General features: G+C 42.5%; 1 protein-coding gene across 1 annotated transcript in view; it reads right to left on the reverse strand.

Annotated features, from left to right (window-relative positions):
- LOC122814099 (large neutral amino acids transporter small subunit 4-like) overlaps positions 1-24,204 on the reverse strand; it is a 430,411-nt gene that overhangs the window by 83,161 nt on the left and 323,046 nt on the right. Inside the window, exon 13 of the mRNA XM_044086716.1 lies at positions 17,046-17,166. Coding sequence (XP_043942651.1) covers positions 17,046-17,166 — 121 coding nt within the window. The remainder of the gene's footprint in view (positions 1-17,045; positions 17,167-24,204) is intronic.

A 24,204-nucleotide genomic window follows, 5' to 3' on the forward strand; every position in this document is an offset into this window, starting at 1 on the left:
ATTATTACTAGGCTAACTACCTTTGTGGGCCATTTTAAGCCTAGCCAATTATCCAACCTGAGAATCAAACCCTGCACCTTGTGTTTGTAAGGTAAACACCTTAACCATTATGCCAACCTCCCACCCCTAGGAACCCCTGTGTTCAAGACTTGACAGGGTTGTTTATTAGTATACTCTTCATACAGCTGCTGCCAACATTTCCCTACCTTTAAGACCTGTGGTGAAAATATCTGTTAACATTACCTGACTGTTTTCACATTTATTCCTGATTCTTTGTGTGTAGATATGCACACATCTTAGTACTACTCCCTGGATTTGAACCATGTCTGGGTGTGCAAAATTAACAACTAAGCTATTTCTCATCATACTGAGCTACTGAAGAACTGCTGTTTCTTGTTTCACTGGTTTCTGCCTAATAGTCTCTTGGCTAGACAGTCTGAACTTGCAATCCTGTGATGCATGCATGACAGATAGTTATTGTATTGTGCATTACTCCTTTGGATTACTACAATCTGGAAAGTAAAGGTTAACACAAGGCAATGCTGGATGGAATGCACTTTGATACTTTACACATTACTATTCAGAGTTCTGAGCTTAGTGCAGTATATATTTCACATTTCAGTTATATCTTCTTTTACAGCTCCACCATCTACAGTTTTTCTTAACAGATGGTTCACAGAACACCCTCAGTTAATGTATGCTGTCACAGCCACATTTGCTTTGAAGAACCTGTATACATTCTATATGTCTACAACAACACAGCAGAGTAAACACAAAGTACAGTTTTGTACCTACCATAAATGTAGATGTCCGAGAGATATGCATCTGCAGTCCTTACAAATGGGTTGTCCTGGCCTCAGGCAGCCCTTCGGTCGGCTGGATTCCAAAGTCTGGGTCTGGCCTCGGCTGATTTCGCACTTCACCCGACGTCATAGCTGCAGTTCTGCGGGTATAAAGGCATCAGCCAACGCCATTTTCCTCAGTGTTTCTTGCCCCAGATGCCAGGTGCCCTCTAGGAAACTAAATTTGGATAAATGCAAATGTTTCCAAACAATAGAGAGCACATAGAAATAAACATGTATATACATATATACAAACAAATACACCATAATAGATTCCCCCAGCTAGCTACAAGGTGGGCAAATACCCTAGGAGTACCACAGAGGGGAAGGAGGGTGGGTAATCCTGACTGCAGATGCATACCTCTCGGACATCTACATTTATGGTAGGTACAAAACTGTACTATGTCCTTCAAGGATGCATCTGCAGTCCTTACAAATGGGTAGAATACCATAGCCAAACTGGGGGAGGAGGCACTAAGGAAGCACTAAGAGTTTATGGTGTATTTAAGATCCCTTGCAAAACAACAGTGGCAAAACCTGCTCGGGATCTGGAGTATAAAGGCAGATTATAATGCTTGGCAAATGTATGCACGGAGCTCCAAGTAGCAGCCTCTAAAATGTCTTTGGTAGCCACTCCTCGTAAGAAAGCTGTAGAAGTGGCTGTAGCCCTTGTGGAATGAGGTCTGATGTTTTCTGGAGTTGCCTTTCCATGAAAAGAGTAACAAAATCTAATGCAATTTCCTATCCATTTTGAGATTGTTTGTTTTGAAATTGCTTTTCCTTCCATTCCTGTGGCATATGCTACCAGAAGCTGGTCAGTTTTTCTATAGTTCTTGGTTCTGTCCAGGTAGTAGCGCAATTGTCTGTGTACATCCAAGGTATGCAGCAGTCTTTCCCCCCTGTTCTGTGGGTTGGGGAAGAATTTTGGCAGGTGTATTGCTTGGTTTAAAGATACTCTGGAGACCACTTTTGGCATAAAGGTAGGATTAGTTCTCATGGACACTCTATCCTGATGGAAGATAAGGAAGGGCTGTACTGCCATTAATGCCTGTAATTCAGAAACCTTCTAGCTGAAGTGATTGCAAGTAGGAATGCAGTCTTCCAAGATAAGTACTGTAATTCTGCTGTTGCTGCTGGTTCAAAAGGGAGAAGTGTTAACTTTTCTAACACAAAGTTCAAATCCCATGTAGGCAATGGTGGTTTCCTTGGTGGTTTTACATTTTTAATTCCTCTGAGAAACTGTGAGTAGAGGTTGAGAAAAGACTGGAGGATCCATGTTGTATTCTGCTGAAATTGCTGATGCATGAATCTTAATGGAGGAGTAAGACAGACCATTGTGGAAAAGCTCTGCTAAATATTCCAGGATGTTAGCTATGTTTGCCACTGATGCATCTACTCCTTTTGTTGCACTCCAAATGAGATATCTTTTCCATTTTGCTGAATAAGTTTTTCTTGTTGAGGGTCTGCGAGCCTCCAAGATAATGTCTTTAACCCTTTGAGATAAATCAGGGTTATTTTGTCTTATGCAATGTTCCAGGCAGCCAGCTGCATTGTTTTCAGGTTTGGATGCAGGGTTTTGAAGTTGTTCTGTGTTAACAGCTAGGGAACTAGGGGCAGATGCCATATTTGTTCCCGAGACATGTTCCTCAGTAATGGGTACCAATGCTGCCTCGGCCAGTCTGGAGCTATCAGGATGATCCTTGGACGGTCTTCTTTGATCTTCAATAGCACCTTGTGCATCAAAGGAAGAGGTGGGAATGCATATGCTTTCAGGTTTTTCCAACTGAAAGATAGGGTGTCCACCTTCCAAGCAAGTGGGTGGTATGCCCTCGTGCAGAATTTTTTCAATTGGTGGTTGTGTGGGGATGCGAATAAGTCTATTTCTGGCAGTCCCCATTTCTCTGTAATGGATTTGAAGATGTCTGGATGTAGCATCCATTCATGGGCATCCGTGGTAGTTCTGCTTAGGATGTCTGCTAGTATATTTTCTTTTCCTGGTACAAATATTGCTTGTAACTGAATGTTGAAGCTCAGGGCCACATTCCAGAGGTCCATTGCCATCCGGCATAGAGGGTATGAATGTGTGCCTCCCTGTTTGTTGATGTACCACATAACTGTGGTGTTGTCCGTCCTTATCAGCAATTGACCCTGTCGAAGAAGTGGTCTGAATGTCTGAATTGCCAGTTTTACTGCCAGCATCTCCTTTTGATTTATGTGTAGGTTCAGCTGGTCTTGAGTCCATAAACCTTGTATGCACTTGTCCAGCATGTGTGCACCCCAACCGAGGTCTGAGGCATCTGTTGTGATAGTCTGGCTTGGTTGGGTGCTGTGGAAGGGCATCCCTTTGTTCGATTGACAGGCCTGAGCCCACCATTGGAATTCTTGCTTCAGGCATGGAATTATTGGAATTTGGGTTTCTAGGCTGTGCTTGTGCTGAGACCATAAATTCCTTAGGTACCATTGTAACTTTCTCATATGTAGTCTGGCATGTGGAATCAATATTATGCAGGATGCCATGTAACCCAGGGCTTGCAGGACTTTCCTTGCTGTTAGCTGGTTTTGCTTTGTTAATGCCATGAAATAGAGAGGAAGGTGCTTCTGTTTTTCTGCTGTGAGGGATGCCATTTGATTTGATGTGTCCAGTTCTGCACCCAAGAAAGTTATCCTCTGGGATGGTATCAGCCTTGACTTTCTTATATTGACTGTGTATCCCAGGGCTTGCAGTATATGAATGACCTTTTTCAAATCTTTTTCTAATTTGTTTTTGTTGTCCGCTTGTAACAGGCAGTCGTCCAGGTAAGGGTAAATTTAAATTCCCTGAAGCCTGCAATGAGCAATTACTGATGCCAGGCATTTCGTGAATACTCTGGATAGATAAGCCAAAGGGCAATGCTGAGAATTGATAATGCTCTGATTCTGCAAGAAATCTGAGGTATCTTCTGCAATTTGGTCGTATGGGGACGTGCAGGTATGCCTCCTTGAGATCTAGAGTTACCAGCCAAAACTCCTTGCCCAGCATGGGAAGAAGCTGCTGAAGGGTCAGCATTTTGAATTTTGGAACAATGATGTATGTGTTTAGAGCAGACAGGTCGAGAATAGGTCTCCATTGGTTTTCTTTTCTTGGTACCAGGAAAAGTCTGGAGTAAAATCCTTGCCCTTGTTCCATGGAGAGTACCCTTTCTATAGCTCTCATCCTTAGTAAGTGGTGTATTTGTTGTAGAGCATTTGTCTTCTGATTTGGAGGTAGGTTTGGCATTCCTCTCTTCCTTGGTAGAGTATGGAAGTGAAACCTGGAACCTTGGTCTATTGTCTGTAAAATCCATTTGTCTCCTGTGATGTGATGCCAGTTTACTGAAAATAAGGCTAGCTTTCCGCCTAAGGGTGCTTCTAGTTGTTCCCTGGTAGGCGGTCTCAGAGCCAAGTCACTGTGATTGTCCTGTGGAAGTGGTGGTGGCTGGATCTGTGGCAGTACTTCGCTGGTTGTTAGGCTGCCACTGACGTCCCCTGTAGGCACCTCTGGATTGACCCCTGCCTCTTGGGCGCCTATTCCTGCCTCTCTGAGCTCTGGAGGTGTCTGGAAAGGACCAATTCTTGGAAGGCCAGTTCCTACTAAACCTTGGAGGCTGGACCTGTAAGAAATCCTTGACTGTCTGGACAGATTTTGCTTTCTCTTCCACCTTCTTCAGCACCTGCTGTGCAGGGGAGCCAAACAAATTGAGCTTATCCATGGGAGCGTCTAGGAGCTTTGATTTAACATGGTCTGGTAAGGACTGCTCTTTTAACCATGCATGCCTTCTGATCACTGTACCAGTCATAGCTGATCTAAAGGAAGCCTCCAGTGCATCATAGCCGCATTTTAGAGAATGATTACTGACCTGCTGAATGTTATGTACCATTTCCTGAACAGATTTTTTGTCTAATGGTTCAGAAGAGGACAGGTTTTTTTGGTAGATTTTGCTGCTTTAGCCCCGGCAAAAGCCTTAATCGACATAGATGCAGGGGGCCTAGCAGCTCCACGTGCAGGAGTAGATATATCTAAAGGTATAGTATCAGATAAATCCTGTGAACCTGCAAGAGCAGGTGGGATTTCAGTAGCAGATTCAGCCATGCTGGATGAGGCCTCGGTAGGAAGCAAGCTTTCGGCCGAAGGAAGAACCGTGGACTCGGTTTCAGCCGAAACCGAGACACTTGCGGTTGGCTTAACCGTGGTTTCGGCCAAAACCGCGGACCGCGGGTGTCGGTCCTTTTCCTTGCGTTTTTTAGTTAAATGCGAAGTCGGAGTTTCTGACGGCATATTGTAAGCAAAAGCGGAGCCGAAAAACTCCTCAGCAAATTTCGACCGATGTCTAAGCGTCCGTCGGTTGAAAGAAGCACAGGCTAGACAAGCTGCTACGTCGTGGTCTGGGCCTAAACAAGGTAGGCAGTAAGAGTGGAAATCTTTATGAGGTATTTGTTTCCCACAAGTTAAACAGTTATTCACTTTTTCTGACATCGGCTGAGGCAAGAAAGAGTCCCCAACGGGGTACTTAGCTTTTTAGAAGTCTTCGGTAGTAGTAATCTCTGGTTCTGACCGACCGGCACTTGCGAACAGCTTCTGCTTGAGCGCAGCGGCAAGAAAGACTGAGGAAAATGGCGTCGGCTGATGCCTTTATACCCGCAGAACTGCAGCTATGATATCGGGTGAAGTGCGACATCAGCCGAGGCCAGACCCAGACTTTGGAATCTGTCCGACCGAAGGGCTGCCTGAGGCCAGGACAACCCATTTGTAAGGACTGCAGATGCATCCTTGAAGGACATCAGTTTTTTGAAGGGATCTTTATTAAACATCAATTTTAGTTGGACAAACTTTTTTATGTATTGAGTTCACACAGTAACAGTATACCTAATAGCAGTAAGCAATGTACTCCTTCTTAGCTATTTGCACAACATACTGCAAAATAGATTTGTACTCACCAGCCTGTCGGTGCAGCCTCAGCAGTCAGTCAGCATGGGCTTCAAAATTACTAGCCCTCTCTGCTGCAGCTGCTGGGGAGAAAAAACATTATGCATACCCGTCTATCACATTCTCAGGCTAGTATTTGCTACAAACTACTTGATAGTGATACTTACTTACTACTGGGTCATTCCGTGCCCATGCATCTTGGATCCACTGAGCCAAGAGTGCCCCCTTCCTCCACTATAGGTCAGTATAATGGTGCCATACCTGCTCACAAGTCTGGGGGAATGCCAGTAGCACTGGTGAGATCACGTGCAAGATGGTCCCAGGTCTCTATTTTGTACTGTGAGCCCTGGTACTGGCCCTGCAGCAGTCTCTCCTCATGGTTTTCTACAAAGAGTCCAGCCATGACCCTGTACTCCTGACTGCTCCAGAGCTCACCTGAAAGTGCGCTCCTTCACCTACACCAGCCATAGTATCTGCAAAGATGAACTATAACAGATTATGGATGTATTCCCACCTGTGCCATTTAAATAAGGTGATACTCCCGTCCTTTGCCATCATTGGACCATTTTGAACATGTTAAGCTCAGCTAAGCAGGCACAAATCTGCTGAGTTCAACAGTGTTTAAAGGGGTAATTGCTAAGCACTGCTTAACAGTGCACAAATCTGCTTAGGTGAGTTGAACAGTGCTTAAAGGGGTAATTGCTGAGTACTGCTTAACAGTGCACAAATCCACTTAGTTGAGCTACCTGCTGCTTAGCATTCATGTCTAAGCAATGTTTAAACCTGGTAAGCATAGCTGAGCATTGCTAACCATTGCTCACTTTTCAGTTTTAAAAAAATTATCAGAATAATGACTTCATTTAGTAAGTGTATATGATTAATTTACATGACATCCCTCTATGTGCTTTCATTACATTAGCAAGGGGTGTGACTATACTGTATGGGACACTTGTGTAAACATGGGTGGTTTCACATTTCCTGTTTTGGTACTTGAACCATGAACACCTGCATGTAAAGCTGGGACTCTAACCACTACACTATCTTGGCCTGGGGATTTTAGCTGTATATTTTTATTTATCTCCTCTGGGGTGTTTAAGCAATCCTGGGAAGAGGGCCATAACGTGCACATCCGCTCAGCTATGCTTAAACATGCCTTAGTATGGAAAAAACAAATTAACTATTTATGTCCTTGTACAGCTTTGTTACTCTAGGAGGTTGACGGGTATGTGAGGCAGGCATTTAGGCATTCTGCAGGCACCTGTACAGTTGAGGGCTTTGCCCATATGGCACTTTCAGATGGCAGACATTTCTGTTTTAGTCTTCATACCCTGCAGGAAGTCTGTGCTACTGCAAACCTTTTATTCTGTCAGCTTTTGGGTTTGTCAGTGCACTTTTTGAAATGTGTCCCTATTTCTGTGCCTTTGTCCACCTGTTATTTATGGCTTTGTACTGCTTTATTGCTCCAGGAGGGCGAGAAGTATGCGGGGAAGGCATCTGGGCATTCTGCAGACACCTGTACAGTTAACGGCTATGGCTGTATGGCGCTTTTACATAGCAGACATTTGTATTTCAGTCCTCATACCCTGCAGGAAGTCCGTGCAACTGCAGACCTTTTATTCTGTCAACTTTTGGGTTTGTCAGTGCACTTTTTAAAATGTGTCCCTATTTATGTGTATTTGCCCCCTCATTATTTATGGCTTTGTACAGTGTTCTTGCTCTAGGAGGTTAAGAGGGATGTGAGGCAGGCATCTGGGCATTCTGCGGCAACCTGTACAGTTGAGGGGTATGCATACCTCTCAACTGTACAGATTTTTACAGAATGTCCAGATAGTTGTCTCATATTTTTGGCCTGTTTCTGGTCAAATTGTGGTTTTCTGGCAAATCATTGAGGACTGCAGTCAGAAATAATGGCATACATTTGAGTTTCAGACTTCTATCCTTCAGAAAATTCATGCTAATGCATAACCTGTTTTCTATCAACTTTCTAAGTTTGTAACAGCTATATTTAAAAAGTGTCCCTATTTTTAGGGCTTTGTCCCCCCATTATTTGTGCCTTTGTCCAGATTTCTTGCTTTAACAGGTTGCGAGGTATGGGGCTATGGCCGTACGGCACTTTTACAATGCAGAACCTGTCACACACCCCCTGCATTGCTTTCTTGATCCCCTATGTATTTCAGTGTCTGTGGACACTGAATACTCATTTATTTCATCTCAGTGTCTGCTGACACTGAAATACTGGCATAAAATTAGAAAAATTCTCTGATATTATGCCGTAACACTTTTAGAAAGTGCCGTACAGCACTTTCTGAGTGCAAGGAGCATGTTAACTGTGCGAGCACTACTGGAACATGCCCCCTACATGCGTTCACTGTTCATGTCCATACAGCCCTTATTAGCAGCACGCCTTCATGAATATGCTGTTAGGGCTGTGCAGAAACGGACATGGTGCTATTCCTGCACGGATATTATTGAATTCCAGGGTTTATCTTTCAAGAAAGGAACCCCCAGTCTAAGGGTGCTTTATAGATAATTGTAGATTCATTTCCTGATAATTTCATGAGAAAATGAGAAAATGTTGGACCGTTTAGGAGACAAATCATTTATATATAAACATAAAATACCCAAAACAGTCAGTACTTGGATGACAGTGTTCTGGAAAATGGTCAGATGTGGTTAATATGTTTCTAAATGGTCAGCTTTAATTATCTAATATACAGACTTGCTGTCTTCTTCAGTCCTCTTTTTCTTTTTCCATGTTGCAGTTGTAAAGAAGCCCAGTCAAACCTCTCAACATCTTAGCATAAGACATATGGACAAAGCCAAATATAATGGGGGGAGGAAGACCCAAAAATAGGGACACATTTTAAATATTGATCATATAAACTTTGAAAGCTGCTAGAATAAAAGGTTTAGTGTCATTTTCTGACAGATATGAAGTCTGAAACTTAAATGTCTGTCATTATTTAGTGAATTCAGCCCTCACTGAATTGCCAGTGAACCACAAATGTTATGAGGAACAGGCAAAAAATATGAGGCCAAAATCTGGACATTCTGCAATATTCTGGACAGTAGAGCACTATGAGATCAGTGTGTGTGTGTGTGTGTGTGTGTCTGTGAGTGTGTGCCTCTTTCACAGATGTTTTATTTAGCATGCAGACAACATTGAACAAATTACACACGCTAAGAGATCACACTAGTAATCCCCATTTTAAAAGAATAATTCTAGTGGTATACCAAACAGCTGGTCTACTTTAACACCATTTCCTTTTCCACACAAACATATCAAACACTGAAACCTTAACTACAATCCAGGTGACCCAAGATCAGCCAGCTGCTTGGGCACTGGGTGGGACAGGTGCGAAGGGTTGGAATGAGGAAGGAGGTATGGCTGACCTTTGTGCCAACACCAATTGGACACAAAGTACACGCAATGCAGCATATGTGCCACAGGGTGTGTATGTGACTCTGCAAAGCCATGTTTGCATGTTACCTTTCATGGGAAATGTGCAGGAGCGGTTGCAGTACATTTCAGTGAATGTTCAAAATATCAAACATTGCTTTTACTTTGCTTTTGTGACTTAAGAGACTGAATTCTCTTAATGTTGACTTCTGTGTCTGTGAGACTGTGACACAACATGGAGTGGAAATTCTTCTTTTCTCCACTGTTGTGTGATGTTGTAATTGGCATATAAATTAGAAGGGGTATGTGGGGGGGGATTCAAAGGGCAAGCCCCCTTGCATAAAATAGTCCTTTTATGTTTTTTTTCTTATTTTTTTTTATTCAATCTTTGTAGAACACTGTTCAAACATTTGAATGTTCAGTGTTTTGTTAGGTAATCATGGGGACATACACCTCAACAGGAGAAGGTATAACAGGGCCTTATCTAGGTTAGCATGCATATGAGCCACTTCGGGAGTGGTTAGGTCCATAGAAAAAACCCTGATGTTTGCCTGGATGATGGTCTACTGTGGTTGGCTGCCACCCCACATAGAAATGAATGGCCAAGTCATTTACAGGAGGGCAAATGCATGGCATGCAGTGGAGGAAGAACACTTAGCCATCCTGCAGGAAGGCTTATTCCAGACAAATAACTGGTGCCAGAACCATGCTCTAAAGCTAAATGCCAAAAATAAATAAAAAAATAAAAGCATTACTGTATCCTTTGGGAAATTGACTGCCCTGGGGAGCTATCACATTGACAATATGCCTCTGAGAATCAACCTAGTTGTAGAGGATCTGGGAATTTATGTGGACAGTGACCTAACCTTTGATCAACATGTGTCCACTGTGGTGAGGAAATCCTTCTATAGCATTCAGCTTGCTAACAAAGGGGTTGCTTCCATGCTCAAAGATGTCTTTGTCCCCCTTTACTCAGCCCTCATAAAAACCACTGATTGACTATAACTCCCCTTGGTATGTATATGCCCAGACACTTCCAGCAGCTGAAATGCCCATAGCATTATCTTACAAAAAGGACATTAGGCTTAAACAGTTTACCTTCATGGACTGCCTCAAATCCCTGTCACTATACTTGGTCTCTTACAGACCTCTAAGAGGTGACCTGTGTCTGTCATACAAGGCATGCTCTAACCCCATACTAAAGGACCTACTACATATTAGAAAATCAAATGTCATCAGAAACATTAATTCCAGAGATCTAAACCTGTTCTGCAACATCAACAGAGCAGTTTTTAGGGACAGGTATATCTCGCAGAGGATACCACTGCTCTGAAACAGACTCACCATACACATAAAACATAATTCATCCCTGTCCATATTCAAGCACAACTTGGGTCTATGGGTGGGCAATAGAAAATTTATCACAGAGGTTCCCCAGGTACTACAAATGGTCAGAGACAGCTCATAAATGATTTTGGAGATTTCCTAAACATCTACAGTATAATCTTACTTACTGCCAAAACAGATAATATAAATATAGTTTGTGAATGAGTAAGATTAATCTAAAAACTAAATAAAATAATTAATTCCAAGCACCAAACAGGAAATTTGGCTAGACTTAAAACATCCCACAAGGCCAGCTAGCCTACTACTAACCTATGAATATATGAAACAAAAAAGATATGTGTATGTCTTCTGTAACTTTTGCAATGCGGCGCATTGTAGCACCTCTTACTTCCACATTTGAAGGGTATGAAGATTCTATATTTATTTATTTTCTATAGCTGAACAGGTTTGTTTTGGAAAACTCCAGTATCCTGGTTATGAAGCATTAAAAACAGTCAAGAAAGCAAATGAAGCAACTCACTTAGAAATTCAGCAACAGCATGCACACTTAAAAGTAATTGAAGTGTCTTTTAAACTGCTGACAACGTTATAAATGGTTTTAGTAAGCAGCCCTGTGGTCAGTGGTAGTTTCCAAACAGCCAACAATAGACAGCAATGAAAGTATACCAATAGGTCTTTACTTTCACACTCCAAAATGTGAAAAAAAAACTGCGTCTCATGATGTGGAACAAATGGGTGAAATGTGGAACACTTACTAACAACTTCAAAAAGTAAACTCACAGTATGGATAAAATGTGTTACATTACACTTATAAAATATTCTTTTGAAGAATTAATGATTCGGTGTTTACTTTTTTACTTTTAACCACAGTAGAAAAAGTTTCAGATTCAACCACCTAGCCAGTGCAAATGAACATCCCTGTATTTCCTTGCAAAAGGCCAAATGTCTCCCAGTTTCTGTCTGGGCTATCTATATATTTAATGTCCCTCAGCTTCAAATTATTCAGTATCAGATACTGCCCCCGCCTAGCTGACAAACATTCAGTACAAGAATTCTGTACTCTCTCTCTCTCTCTCTCTCTCTCTCTCTGTGCCCAGAATCCTCTCCCAGATTACACAGAGCCTTGTTCTCTCTGGCTCTATGTGAAATATACTTCCATAAGATAGCCCAGGATTATTGGAGCAAGTTTCACAAAGAAATTACTACTTTGGACAATCTCACCCACATCAAAAGATATCTAAAGATTACCTGTGAAAATAATGCAGATATACCTGCTTCAGAGATTATGGAAATTTCTGTCTTTATTTGCCCTTATGCAAGCCTCTGTACTGGTTTCCTCTATCAACATTTGAATTAACTCTGAGCTATATTTGCACTGACTATATGGTTTCCTTCGTTAATTAGTGACTTTACAAAAACTTTACACTTCCATTTCTACATTTCTCTATGTTAACCTAATTGCTCCGGAGACACTCCCCGCATTGGGCACCCCTATCAAAACCTGCAGTAATTCTGAACTGCAATTTCATCTGTTAGTATGTATAACTGGCTTACATCTCACGTATCCTCATTGTTTTATTCGTAAATGGATGTGTGTTCGATACAGCCAAGGCGACTGCTCTGTATATGTCACTGTCGTTTGCTTAAACTCTTTACATTATATGTCTGTTCTAATGTGCATTATGGTTGATCCATATTTCCAATGTTTTGTCTTTTGTATTGCCTTGTGACCTGGGTACTTACTGAAAGGGCTTTGTACCATCCTACCCTACCCAGTAAACAATAAACGAATGAACAGATGAATCAACTTATAAACAATACTTGAACGGTAATGGCTACATTTTATGAGCAGATAGACTACAAGATATACATAAAAAATTCATGCAAATAGTAAAAAAGTAATCCTAAATTCATAAAATAGAAATACTACTTTGTTATTTTTTTTTCTTCAAACAAAGCACCCACCAAGTATCCTGTGAAACTTTTGCAGAAAAAAATGTACTAAAACAAAGAACACTAAATAAGCAGTTTCATGTTAATTGGAACAAAACTTGCTTCACCAGTGAAACTGAAATTGTTGGCTATTATTTCCATAGGTTATGTCTAAGAGACTGCAAGAGCCACATGACAGAAACAAATTGATCACTACATGAAATTTCTTGCCTCATTCCTGACCAGTTTACATCAGTATGATTTGCATGATCAGGTCTCTTGACAGTGAATTTATTTTACAGGAGTAAAATTTTACAGAAATACTATTTTACGTAAGTTGTTATGGAAAAGTTCTAATTTAGGTGTCCGCCGGACCACTTGACAAAACTTAAAGCAGTTTACAGAACAATGTAGTAGTTACAATAAACTAGTCACAGCCATCTTAACATAATTATTAATATACTGTATTTAATTATTTTTAACTAAGTGCAAAACAAACAAAGGGATGTTATTTTATTTATACCCTCCATAAACACCCTAATTTAAGTTTGTCGTACACATCACAGCATTCATATTGTCAAACTTATTTTCCATTAATTTTGTATGTAAGGAGGGCTTGCACCTTCCTAAGTCTGCAGCTAGCTCTACAGAAGAGGGGGTTAAAGGACATACTGATCCCCCCCTTACAAACAGAATTAACAGAAAATACAGTTTGCCAGTGTTGGCTGAGGGTGTGTGTCCTAAAGCTCAGGCACATTGTTGTAAACGTAACGCAAATGGTATGATTGTCCTATTCTCCAGATGTTTTAGATGGGGGTTAGTATCATAATATGTGGTTATTAGGTTTCTGAGTGCAAAGGGAGAATTGTGCAATTTGTTATTCATGTATTTTTTTACTGTGAGGGGAGAAGTTCTGACACCGGCTCATTTCACATTCCACATAACGGAAGTCTGCACTCTTCTAGTGGTTTTTGGCTAAAAAGCCTGTTAGTCAATAAACACCAGCTAGCTCATTTTGTTCTACAGGTACATTGTAGAGATGTGAGCAGTAGTTTTGAGAAAATGTAGCTTACTGAGGGGTAATACAGCTTCAGAATTTGTAACCCATGGTCAAATTTTTAGACTGCAACTGCACTTTAGAAAGGTCTATTTCCTCTTTGTTTTTTTGTGTTTTTTTAGTAATTATTCTTCATATGGAAATCTTAGGTTGGATGTAGACTCTAAAAGTGACCTTATAAAAAAGGTTAGAGACTAGTGGTGTAAATTAACAGACTTTATTTTATTTCTTGGTGTCTGCAGCATGGTGGACGCTGACTACCTTTCTTTACCACTGTAGATATGGCCACCATAGCAGTCCTTCTACCTAAAATAAATAAAATTGTGCAGAGTGTGTGTGTGGGAGGGCGCACAGCTTAATGGCAATGGGGCCCAGCAACTTCTGCTGTGTTTCTAACCAGTGGTATAACTCACTATGAATAAAGTAAGTACAAGCTCCCTGTCAGGCTTCATAACCCAGAAGGCTTAAGGCAGAAGAGATTTATGCTACTTGCTGGAAATAAAATACTACTTCTGGTTCCCTTTCATGCAATAGCAAACATACACTTCTACAACTGGTCAGCCAGCAGGGGCCACAGAGGAGAAATCAAATGGCCATCCTAAATTAAAATGCATGTGTTGGTGCTCTCACAGCTTAAATGAAACACCCACACATACAGTGTTTTGGGGCAAGTATTTCACAATCCATTTGACACAGTATGGTACTTGCATCTTCCTGGAACTCTGAGGACATTCATATTTATCTGCCCATTTCTTTGCAGCCTACAGTGACTCTTTACTGTAATAATTTGGCTGATTCAAAGTGCCTTGGTCTTCTTCCAGATTATCAGTATGAGCAACCTTCCCTGATTCATGTCCATGATATATCAGTCCCCAGTGCACCCCAACCTTCACTGATTCATGTCTGTGATATATTAGTCCCCAGTGCACCCCCAACCTTCCCTGATTCATGTTCATGATATATCAGTCCCCAGTGGACCCACAACCTTCCCTGATTCATGTCTGTGATATATTAGTCCCCAGCGCACCCCCAACCTTCCCTGATTCAACTCCATGAGATATCAGTCCCCAGTGCACCCCCAACCTTTCCTGATTCATGTCTGTGATATATCAGTCCCCAGTGCACCCCAACCTTCCCTGATTCATGTCCATGATATATCAGTCTCCAGTGCACACCAACCTTCCCCAATTCATGTCTGTGATATATCAGTCCCCAGCGCACCCCCAACCTTCCCCGATTCATGTCCATGATATATCAGTCCCCAGTGCACCCTAACCTTCCCTAATTCATGTCCATGATATATCAGTCCCCAGTGTACCCCCAACCTTCCCTGATTCATGTCCATGATATATCAGTCCCCAGTGCACCCTACTTTCACATAAAGCACATCATTTATCAAGACCTTCATCTGGGTTACTCAGAGCTGGATCATGCTCAGATGGGGCTCTAGGCAGGGTAGTGGATGAGGGGCCCTTCCCACTCCCCTGGCAGTACCTCCAGCCATTCCAGTGTCCTATTACCTGGCTATTTCTCATTAGTTACCATAAACACTGTCCAAACCTGTCCATGTGCAGACTATTTTCTTCTTTACTTCTACAATGATTAGTGATATTTAAAACTGTTATTTCAAATTTTATAGCACAAACACTGATAGCCATTTGCTAAGCAAAACAATCCAGTCTCACAATGAAAACAGACTTAACATGAACAGTAAGCTTCACTACCCAATTGAAACTCACATTCATTGAAACAGCATTGCAACTCACATTCAAAGAAAATGCATCTGGACAGTGACGGATTAAGTTTACGTTTGGGTTGTTTTCAAACCATTGGCCCCTTGCACACATTTTTAAGCCATGCATACACACACATGTTCTTTGATTCACTTTCATGATTGTATTAAATTATATTCCTTGTATAATACAGCAGCACTTGTTAGAGTGTTTTAAATTTTCAGGTTTGAAATTTTTTCCAGTAACCAATGAAACACATTGTATGAACCAGTAATGACAAAATTACCCATTACAGAACATTTCAATCACAAAAGGCCACTCAGCTTTCTGTCATTACAATCCACCAGTATCAGCCAATCTAGACAATCTCTGCAGAGGTACAACTCGTGGGTAATTCCACATTACAGAGATCTATAACTAATGAAGAGGTTGCTGCTGGCAAACAATTTTATATTTCAGTATTTCATGTACGAATTCAGTGCCTGCTGTCCTTGAAGAATAAACTGCCCATGTTACATTTACAAAAAAAAGTTTGTAAGCTGGTAATAGTGCAATAGGGAATGGCTGTCAAACTAGCAACAAGTTCATAGTTACTAGGTATCTCATCTGAAAGAGGACACACTGAGGAGTGCAGCCAGTATCCCCACCCCCTTAAAGAGGCCAGTGAAATAGCAACACCCCATCTACAAATTGTGGGAGTAGAACCCACAACCTTCTGCACCAAAGGCAAGTATACTACCCGCTGTGCTACTACCACTACTTTTAAAATGTATAGCACAAACACTGATGATGACCATTTGCTAAACAAAACAGTTACCATTGAAAACAGACTTGGAATGTGCAACAGTAAACTTCTCTTCCCTTGAAACTCAACATTCCTTGAAAATGCACAGGAACTCAACAGTCCTTGAAAATGACAGAAACAACATTCTTTGAAAATGCACAGAAACTCTATATTTTTTTAAAAATGCACTGGAACTCAACAGTCCTTGAAATGCATTTGCTGATGACAGTTTGGCTGTTGGTGTAGAATATTCAGGCTCTGGGGGTCCTGTATTCAAGGTGCACGGTTTGAGCCTCAATAAGTTAACCAACCTGCCAGCCCGAAATGGGGCATTTCACACACACACAGTACCTCTGTGTTTCATGAGTGACCCTGTGTTTGAATAGAATGATAATGGCAATTTTCCATACTAAAAGCAATTCATGCTCATCTCTTAAAAGTCCTGTGCTCTGCTACAGATACAGGCACAGATGCTACTTAGGACACACTCTGTGTGCATCATTAAAGAAGAAATTTAAGTTTTGTGGCAGCCCACCAGTCATTGGGCCCCCCCTTCTGTGGACCTTAGGCAACTGCCTAGGTCGCTATTGCTGGATCCAGCTCTAGGGCTACTCCTGAAGGGAAGCACATTGGCTGAGCTGGTTTTTTCCAGTTAACAAATGAATATAATTAAAAAAAATACTGCAACCTGGTCTGCAGTCCTTTGGGTGAATTGGTATTACGGACACTTTCAAGGTTTATGATTTAACATTTGCATTAGTGATTTTGTAATACCTTGATCTTAGAGACACACTGTCCAGGCCAATATGTTGAGTTCCTCACTGTAGACCTTTCTTTCTTACCTTTTGCTTATTGCTGAAGTTTGCATCCTACCTCGATGGGTGGTATCACCATCTTCACTGTCACCATTTGCAGTGTAAATGTAATATTTACCCAGTATTTATCTGGGAACCCTGGAGGGATGCAGCCTACCTAGTGCTGTGGCACCCTTGTTTCACACGCGCCTACCTTGATTCTTCGGTGTTGTGGTAGATTACTTTGTGTCGATGCGATCCCAGGATGACGGACATTACTGGAGTGCTCAGTAAGCTTAGCATCTGGAGGGCTCCAAACACAGAAAAGTAGAGATCTAAAAAAAAATACATATAGACACCATTACAAGCATCATTAAATAAAACTTTACTTTTGTTTTGCATTTTTGTTTTCTGTGCTATGGCCAGTTTATTTGCCAGGAACAGAATCCAGCTCTTTCCTGTAAATTTACTACTTTTTACTTTGGATGTTTCCTGTCTCTTTACAGCCTAGAGAGTGTTTTCTAAGTGAGGGTGTGTTGAGCATACAGATGACACTGTGGTTGTACAAAAGGAGCACTAGTTCTGTCACTCTTCGCCCTACCCAATGTCCCCAGTCAGCCCCATACAGTTAGAACTGAGGTGTCCAACTGGTTTGACATCTGACCAACAGCTGTTGAACCAGTCTTTTTAAGGCGTTTGCAGTAAATGCAGATTTTCACACCCACTTTGCTTTGCTTTGTCCAGCATGTCTGTTATCGGAATGTACAGCTGTGTATACTTACCATAAATGTAGATGTTTGAGTGTATTCACTGTTGCAGTCATCACCTGTGCATTATCTCTGCTTTGGTAGCCCTCAGCCAGCCCGAATACCAGAGTCAATTTTTTTGCGTTGGCTGCTGTCGCCTGTAGTCTGACATCAGGTCGTAAGTACTATAAAGCAAGGCATCCGACATCATTACATCAGTTTTTCTTGCCCTAACCCATTAGAAGCACAAGGAAATAAGGAAAAGTGGTCCTGGTGGCTAAAAGCCACCATGGGAAGCTTATGTCCCCCAGGGGAAGATGCTATATAGGGGATGGAGGGAAACCAGGACTGCAACAGTGAATACACTTGAACATCTACATTTATGGTAAGTGTACACAACTGCACTATGTTCTTCATGTTTCACTGTTGCAGTCATCACCTGTGGGAGAATTCCCAAATCTGAGGAGAGGGATGGAAGGATAGGTTAGAGTCCTAGACATGGGTCAGCAGGCCCTGCAGAACTGCAGAGGCAAACCCTGCCCTAGACTTAGAAATAAAGAGGTAGGTAGTAATGCTTTGTAAAGGTATGGACAGAGGTCCAGGTGGCAGCTTCCAAAACCCTGGTGGGGACTGCTCTGAGGAAGGCTGTGGAAGTGGAGGCTGCCCTAGTGGAATGGGTACGGATAGACTTGGGGGCGGTTCCCATGTAGTCTGTAGCTGAAATGGATATAGTGTGATATCCAATTGGAAATGGTTTGTTTGGAAATGGGCTTCCCCTCTGCCCCAGGGGCAAAGCTGACAAGTAGTTGGCCTGTTTTTCTGAATGGTTTAGTATGGTCCAGATAGTATATGAGTTGCCTGTGCATGTCTAGCAAGTGTAGAAGTCTTTCCCCATTGTTTTGAGGGTTGGAAAAGAAGGTGGGTAGGTGAGTGGCCTGGTTGAGGGTCACATCAGATACCACCTTGGGTATAAAGGAGGGGTTAGTCCTCAGGGAGACCCTGTCTGCATGGAAAGTGATGAAGGGCTCAACAGCCATGAGAGACTAAAGTTCTGATACCCTTCTGGCTAAGGTGATAGCTAGTAGGAAGGTAGTCTTTCAGGAGAGGTATTTCAATTCTGTAGAAGCAGCAAGTTTGAAAGGAGGTAAGGTTCGTTTTTCTAGAACATAATTCAGGTCCCAGGGTGGCATGGGGGCCTTTTGGGAGGTCTGACATTAGAAGACCCTCTGAGGAATTGCTTAATCAAAGGATGAGAGAAGAGGGATGTGTCTGAATCATAATGGGCAGAAATGGCTGAGGCATGGATTTTAATAGAGGAGAAAGAGAGGCTACAACTGAGCAACCTGGCTAGGTAATCCAAGATAAGAGGGATGGAAGGATGGGAGGTACTGGCCCCTTTGGATTGTTTCCAGGAGCAGAGTCTTTTCCATTTCCCTGCATATGATTTTCTGGTGCTGGGCCTTCTGGCCTCTGTGATGATGTCTAGGACCTGTTTTCTTAACAGGGTGTCCTTGTTAGCTTTTAAGGTATAAGCCATGCTGAAAGGTTGAGAGTCTGTTAGTCTGGGTGCAGTATCTTCCCCTCACCTGCATCAAGAGGTCTGAGATCAGGGAAAGTTGTTTGGGGGGTTGTAAGGTCAGGCTGCACAGTAAGGGGTACCAATTCTGTCTGGGACAATCTGGAGAAATGAGGATGGCCTTTGGTCTCTCCTCCCTTATTTTGATCAGTACCTTGGGAATAAGGGCCAGAGGAGGGAATGTGTACACAAAGAGGGAGTTCCAGGGGAAGGTCAAGGCATCCACCTTCCATGCTAGGAGGTGATACTCCCTGGTACAGAACATTTTCAGCTGGTGGTTGAGGTGTGAGGCAAAGAGATCCACTTCTGGAGTCCCCCACCCCTGAGTGATTTGCAGAAAGATTTCCCTGTGGAGCTGCCATTCATGGCGGTCCAGTAAGTTTCTGCTTAGGTTGTCTGCCAGGGTGTTGTTGACCCCTGGTAGGTATTGGGCAATCAGGTGTAGACCCATGGAGGTGGCTGTAAACCAGAGGCTCATGGCTAACCTGCACAGGGGGTAAGACTGGGTCCCCCCCTGTTTGTTGATATACCACATTACTGTGGTGTTGTCTGTTTTTATACGAAGATCCCCTGGCCTGAGATGGGGTTTGAAATATGTCAGAGCCTTTTGTACTGCCATCATCTCTTTCTGAATGATGTGCAAGTGAAGTTGCTGGGCATCTCAAAGACCTTGGGTACACCTGCCTGCTAGGTGGGTGCCCCTAGCAATGTCTGAGGTGTCGGTGGTGATGGTCTGGTTGAAAGGGCGGAGGATGAAGGGAAAATCCTTGTTCCTGGCACAGGCCTCTGCCCACCAGAGAAACTCATCCCTTATACATGGGATCAGAGGGAGAGAGGTCTCTAGGGACTGAGAGTGCTGGCACCAAAGGTTCTTTAAATACCACTGAAGTTTTCTCATGTGAACCCTGACCAGAGGAAAGAGAAGGATGCAATATGCCATGTACCCCAGGGCTCGCAGGAACTTCCTCACAGTGAGGCGACTTCTGGAAGCCAGCTGGGTAAAGTAGAGAGGCAAGAAGCTCTGCTTTTCTGGGGATAGGAAGGCCATTTTGGGATGCTGTGTCTAGCACAGCTCCCAAGAAAATGATCTTCCTGGTGGGGTTTTGTTTTGATTTCTTCTTGTTGATGGTGAACCCTAGGGAAGTTAGGAATGATTTGACAAAGAGAAGATCCTGCAGCAGCTTTCTTTGCACTCTGCCTGAATGAGGCAGTCATCCAGGTAAGGGTAAATCTGTGTACTTCTCTGTCTGCAAAATGCTATGGCCGGGGCTAAGCATTTGGTGAATACTCTGGGAGCAGTGGATAAGCCAAAGGGCATCGCAGAGAACTGAAAGTGTTGTCAGCCTGCTCTGAAGCTCAGAAATTTTCCACACGATTCCCTGATGGGGATGTGGAGGTAGGCATCTTTTAGGTCTAGGGTCACTAGCCAGGCATTTTATGCTAGCATAGGCAGCAGCTGCTGTAAAGTTAGCATTTTGAATCTGGGGACCACCAGAGAGCTGTTCAGAATGGATAGATCCAGGATGGGGTGTCAAGTGCCCTTTTTTCTGGGAACAAGGAATAGTCTGGAATAAAAGCCTTTGCCTGTTTGATCTGATGGGACAGGTTCTACTGCATTCTGGGATATGAGAGTCTGAACCTGTTTCAATGCCTTTGCCCACTAAATTGGAGGTAAGTCTGGGTACCCTCTTGGAATTGGGAGTTCGCTGAAAGACAATTTGTATGTCTAAAAAATGATCTTTAAGACCCATTGGTCCTTATTTACAGAAAGCAAATTGTCTTTGAAGAGGGAAAGCCTTCCTCCTAGTTTTTGATGAGTGAAGGGAGGGGAGTCATTGTGAGTGTTTGCCATAGAAGGGTGGCTTAGAACTCCCTGTCTTAGAGACAGAAGTGGTCCATTGTTTGCTTCTCTGCTGACCCTGGGATAGGGGCCTGGATGGTCTGTCCCTGCAGGGCTTACACTGGCCCTGTCTGCTAGGTGCAGGGAAGGCCTAGTGCTTAGAGGGAAAGTTCCTGCTGAATCTGGCAGGTTGAACTTGAAAGAAATATTTTACTGTTTGCATAGATTTTACTTTGTCTTCCATTTTTTAAGCACCTCTTCTGCTTTTTCCCCAAACAAGTGCTCCTTATCTAGGGGTGCATCAATAAGTTTAGACTTGACATGATCAGGGAGAGGTTGCTCCTTCAGCCATGCATGTCTCTTAATAACAGAGCCTGTCACTGCTGCCCTTCTAGAGGCTTCTAGGGCATCATATCCACAGTGTAACGAGTATTTGGCCACTTGACAAGCAGAGTGCAGTAAATCTGCTAACTTTTTTGAATTGGCACAGCCAGGAAAGGTAGCAGTCTTCTGTTTTAATTGTTTCAGTGTGTTGTTGATATTTTAACATATGGAACTGACAACTGAGTGCTCTGATAGCTAAGGTTACAGAGGTGTATACTTTTTTTACCTCATTTGTGGTAAAAATGATGGATTCCTCTGCATTTGAATCCTCATAAGCTGTTAAGGGATGCTGTTTCTCTTCAAAACCTGAATAGTCAGATTCCTCAGAATCCTGTTCTGTCATAATTTCTGGAGAAGGGTACCTTTTCCTTTTAGAAGTTGTGGCCTGACTACCCCTGATAAGGGAGATGAAATCCTACGCCATTTTAAGTATTTGTGCTTGGGGTGATGGAGCAGTAGCAAGACAGTGGCTAGAAGCAGATTTCATAGGAGTGGCCTGGTTTCTAGGCCTGAGAGAATCCATCAGTCTGAGAGAAATGGTAGTCGGATGTGAAGATGTTTTTTGTCTAGAATCGGTAGTGCGAAATGCCTCCTCGGAAGCCGGTGCCTGCATTCCAGCTCCAGACCCAACCGAGGCAGAGACAGCCAAAGGCTCGGAAGATGAAGAAGATTTCTGCAGCATACCAGACTCTGAAAGGGTCTTGGTAGAGGCCTGCGTAGATACTGAATCGGGCATCAGGGCTGCGAAAGTGCCTCACTGAATTCCGGAGAACTGACGACCTGCATAGCGGTAGCATCGTCAGAAGGCTTAGCCTTGTGTAGTCTGTATCTATCTTTATCTCTATGTTTTTTCAGAATGTCCACAGATTGTTGACTGATGGATGCCATATCAGAATGCGAAGGTGGAACACAAAAATAACTGTCTACAAAAAGAGCTCTACGGTGAATGGTTCTCGCATTAAAGAGGGCACAGAACCGGCAACGGGGGATGTTGTGGTCTGGGTCTAAACAAGTGATGCGGTAAGAATGGAAGTCTCAGTGTGGGATCTGCTTTCCACAGGCGAGACAATTGTTAACTTTTTCGGACATCAGTTAGTGCAAGAAAAAAGGATCATCAACGGGGTACTTAGCTTTAGACGTTTTCAGCTGAAATTCAACTTCTGGTAGCGACCGACCGGCACTTGTATAAACTGCTTCTGCTATGGGCTCCACGGCAAGAAAGACTGATGTAATGACTTTGGCCGCCTTGCTTTATAGCACTGATGACCTGACGTCATACTACAGGCGATGGCAGCTGATGCAAAAAAACATTGACTCTAGTATTTGAGCCAGCCAAGGGCTACCACAGCAAGGATAACCCACAGGTGATGACTGCAACAGTGAAACACGAAGAACATCTAACTTTCTCTTTCTACATTACTGACATCTAGACTGTGGACCTCATAATGTAGCCACAGTAGACGAGGATCTAGTTACAGGATATTATGGTCTGATTCTGTCATTTGCTAATATAGTTTTTTATACATTTATCCAGCCTATCTGAGCCTGCCAACTATCTACCAAACCACCACTGATCATGACAATTTAATTCTCTTACAAGGAAAGAACTTATCTCAGTGGCTGATCATCATGCAGGCAGCCACAGAGGGATTTTCTTTTGACCTAAACCCCTACCCTCAAGGTTAAGTTGTACATTAGTGACAGTCAGAGCCTGGAGTTCCTTATACACCCTCATGATGAAGGATACCATGCAGATTTGACAGAGTCAAACACACATTGCTGTTCCATACACCGCACAGTGCACACTTCTTCACCCAGCAATTCTTAGCACTGGAGGGCTGCAGAAATCATCCCCCCTCTCGGGATGATTGAGCTAGCACCAGCTCATCCCTCCCTCCCCTGATTGGTTGAGCTTAAGAAGGTACAGGGACATTACCTTAGTAATCTTCCATGATCCCTCACCAATTCCCCTGCTGCCCCAGATTACCTGGGTCACAGGCAGAGCTTTATCCGTCAGTGCCAATTAAGCCAGTTCTCATGCCTGACATTCAGCAGCCTTGGCCTTAATATCAGTATGGCTTCATAACGGATTGGTACCAGTGCTGTTATTTGTCACGCACATGACTTCTGTTACTTGAAAGGTAGTGATAAGTGTTGAGGAATGACAGTTTTCTTATTTCAGTTTCTCCAGGACCAATTGACTGAAATCAGAAATTGTGAAATGACAGCATTTAGAAAAGAAAGAACAGTGAAATGGTCAGTTTCTGAGACCTATAACTGTGGCACCCAGAACAACAAGGCTGAATATGCAAAAATGGAGATTTAATGTACTAAGTCCAAGATTGTTCAGTTCTAGAGTATACCCCTTTCTCAAAACAGTGGCCTCATAGTTAATATATATATATATATATATATATATATATATATATATATATATATATATATATATATATATATATACATAAGTTGTGAGGGAAAGTAGTTCATTAAGTTTTGACATTCTTTGTTGTCCTTTAGTTTCACTTTGTAATCATAACTCTGGGACTTGAAGTTACAGGTCTCCAATTAGAAATGGGAGCCATTTAATTCCTGTAAAGAATTTGACAGCCCTTCTGACCTTATGTTTTCTTTTTCATCCTACTGCATTACCTGGTTGCATCTGCCACCTGCCCAACATACAACTATCTTGTTTCCTAAACTGTGTTCTGACTGCCAGTTCCATGGTTTGTACATCTTTACACATGATATCGCATGATTTATCTTTATGACTTTCATGGAGTTTGCATACTTAAACAGGATTTATAGGCACTGTTACATTTGCATAAGC

Source organism: Protopterus annectens, chromosome 10.part0 (genome assembly GCF_019279795.1).
Source record: "Protopterus annectens isolate FY-2018-M chromosome 10.part0, PAN1.0, whole genome shotgun sequence".
Taxonomy (NCBI): Eukaryota; Metazoa; Chordata; order Ceratodontiformes; family Protopteridae; genus Protopterus; species Protopterus annectens.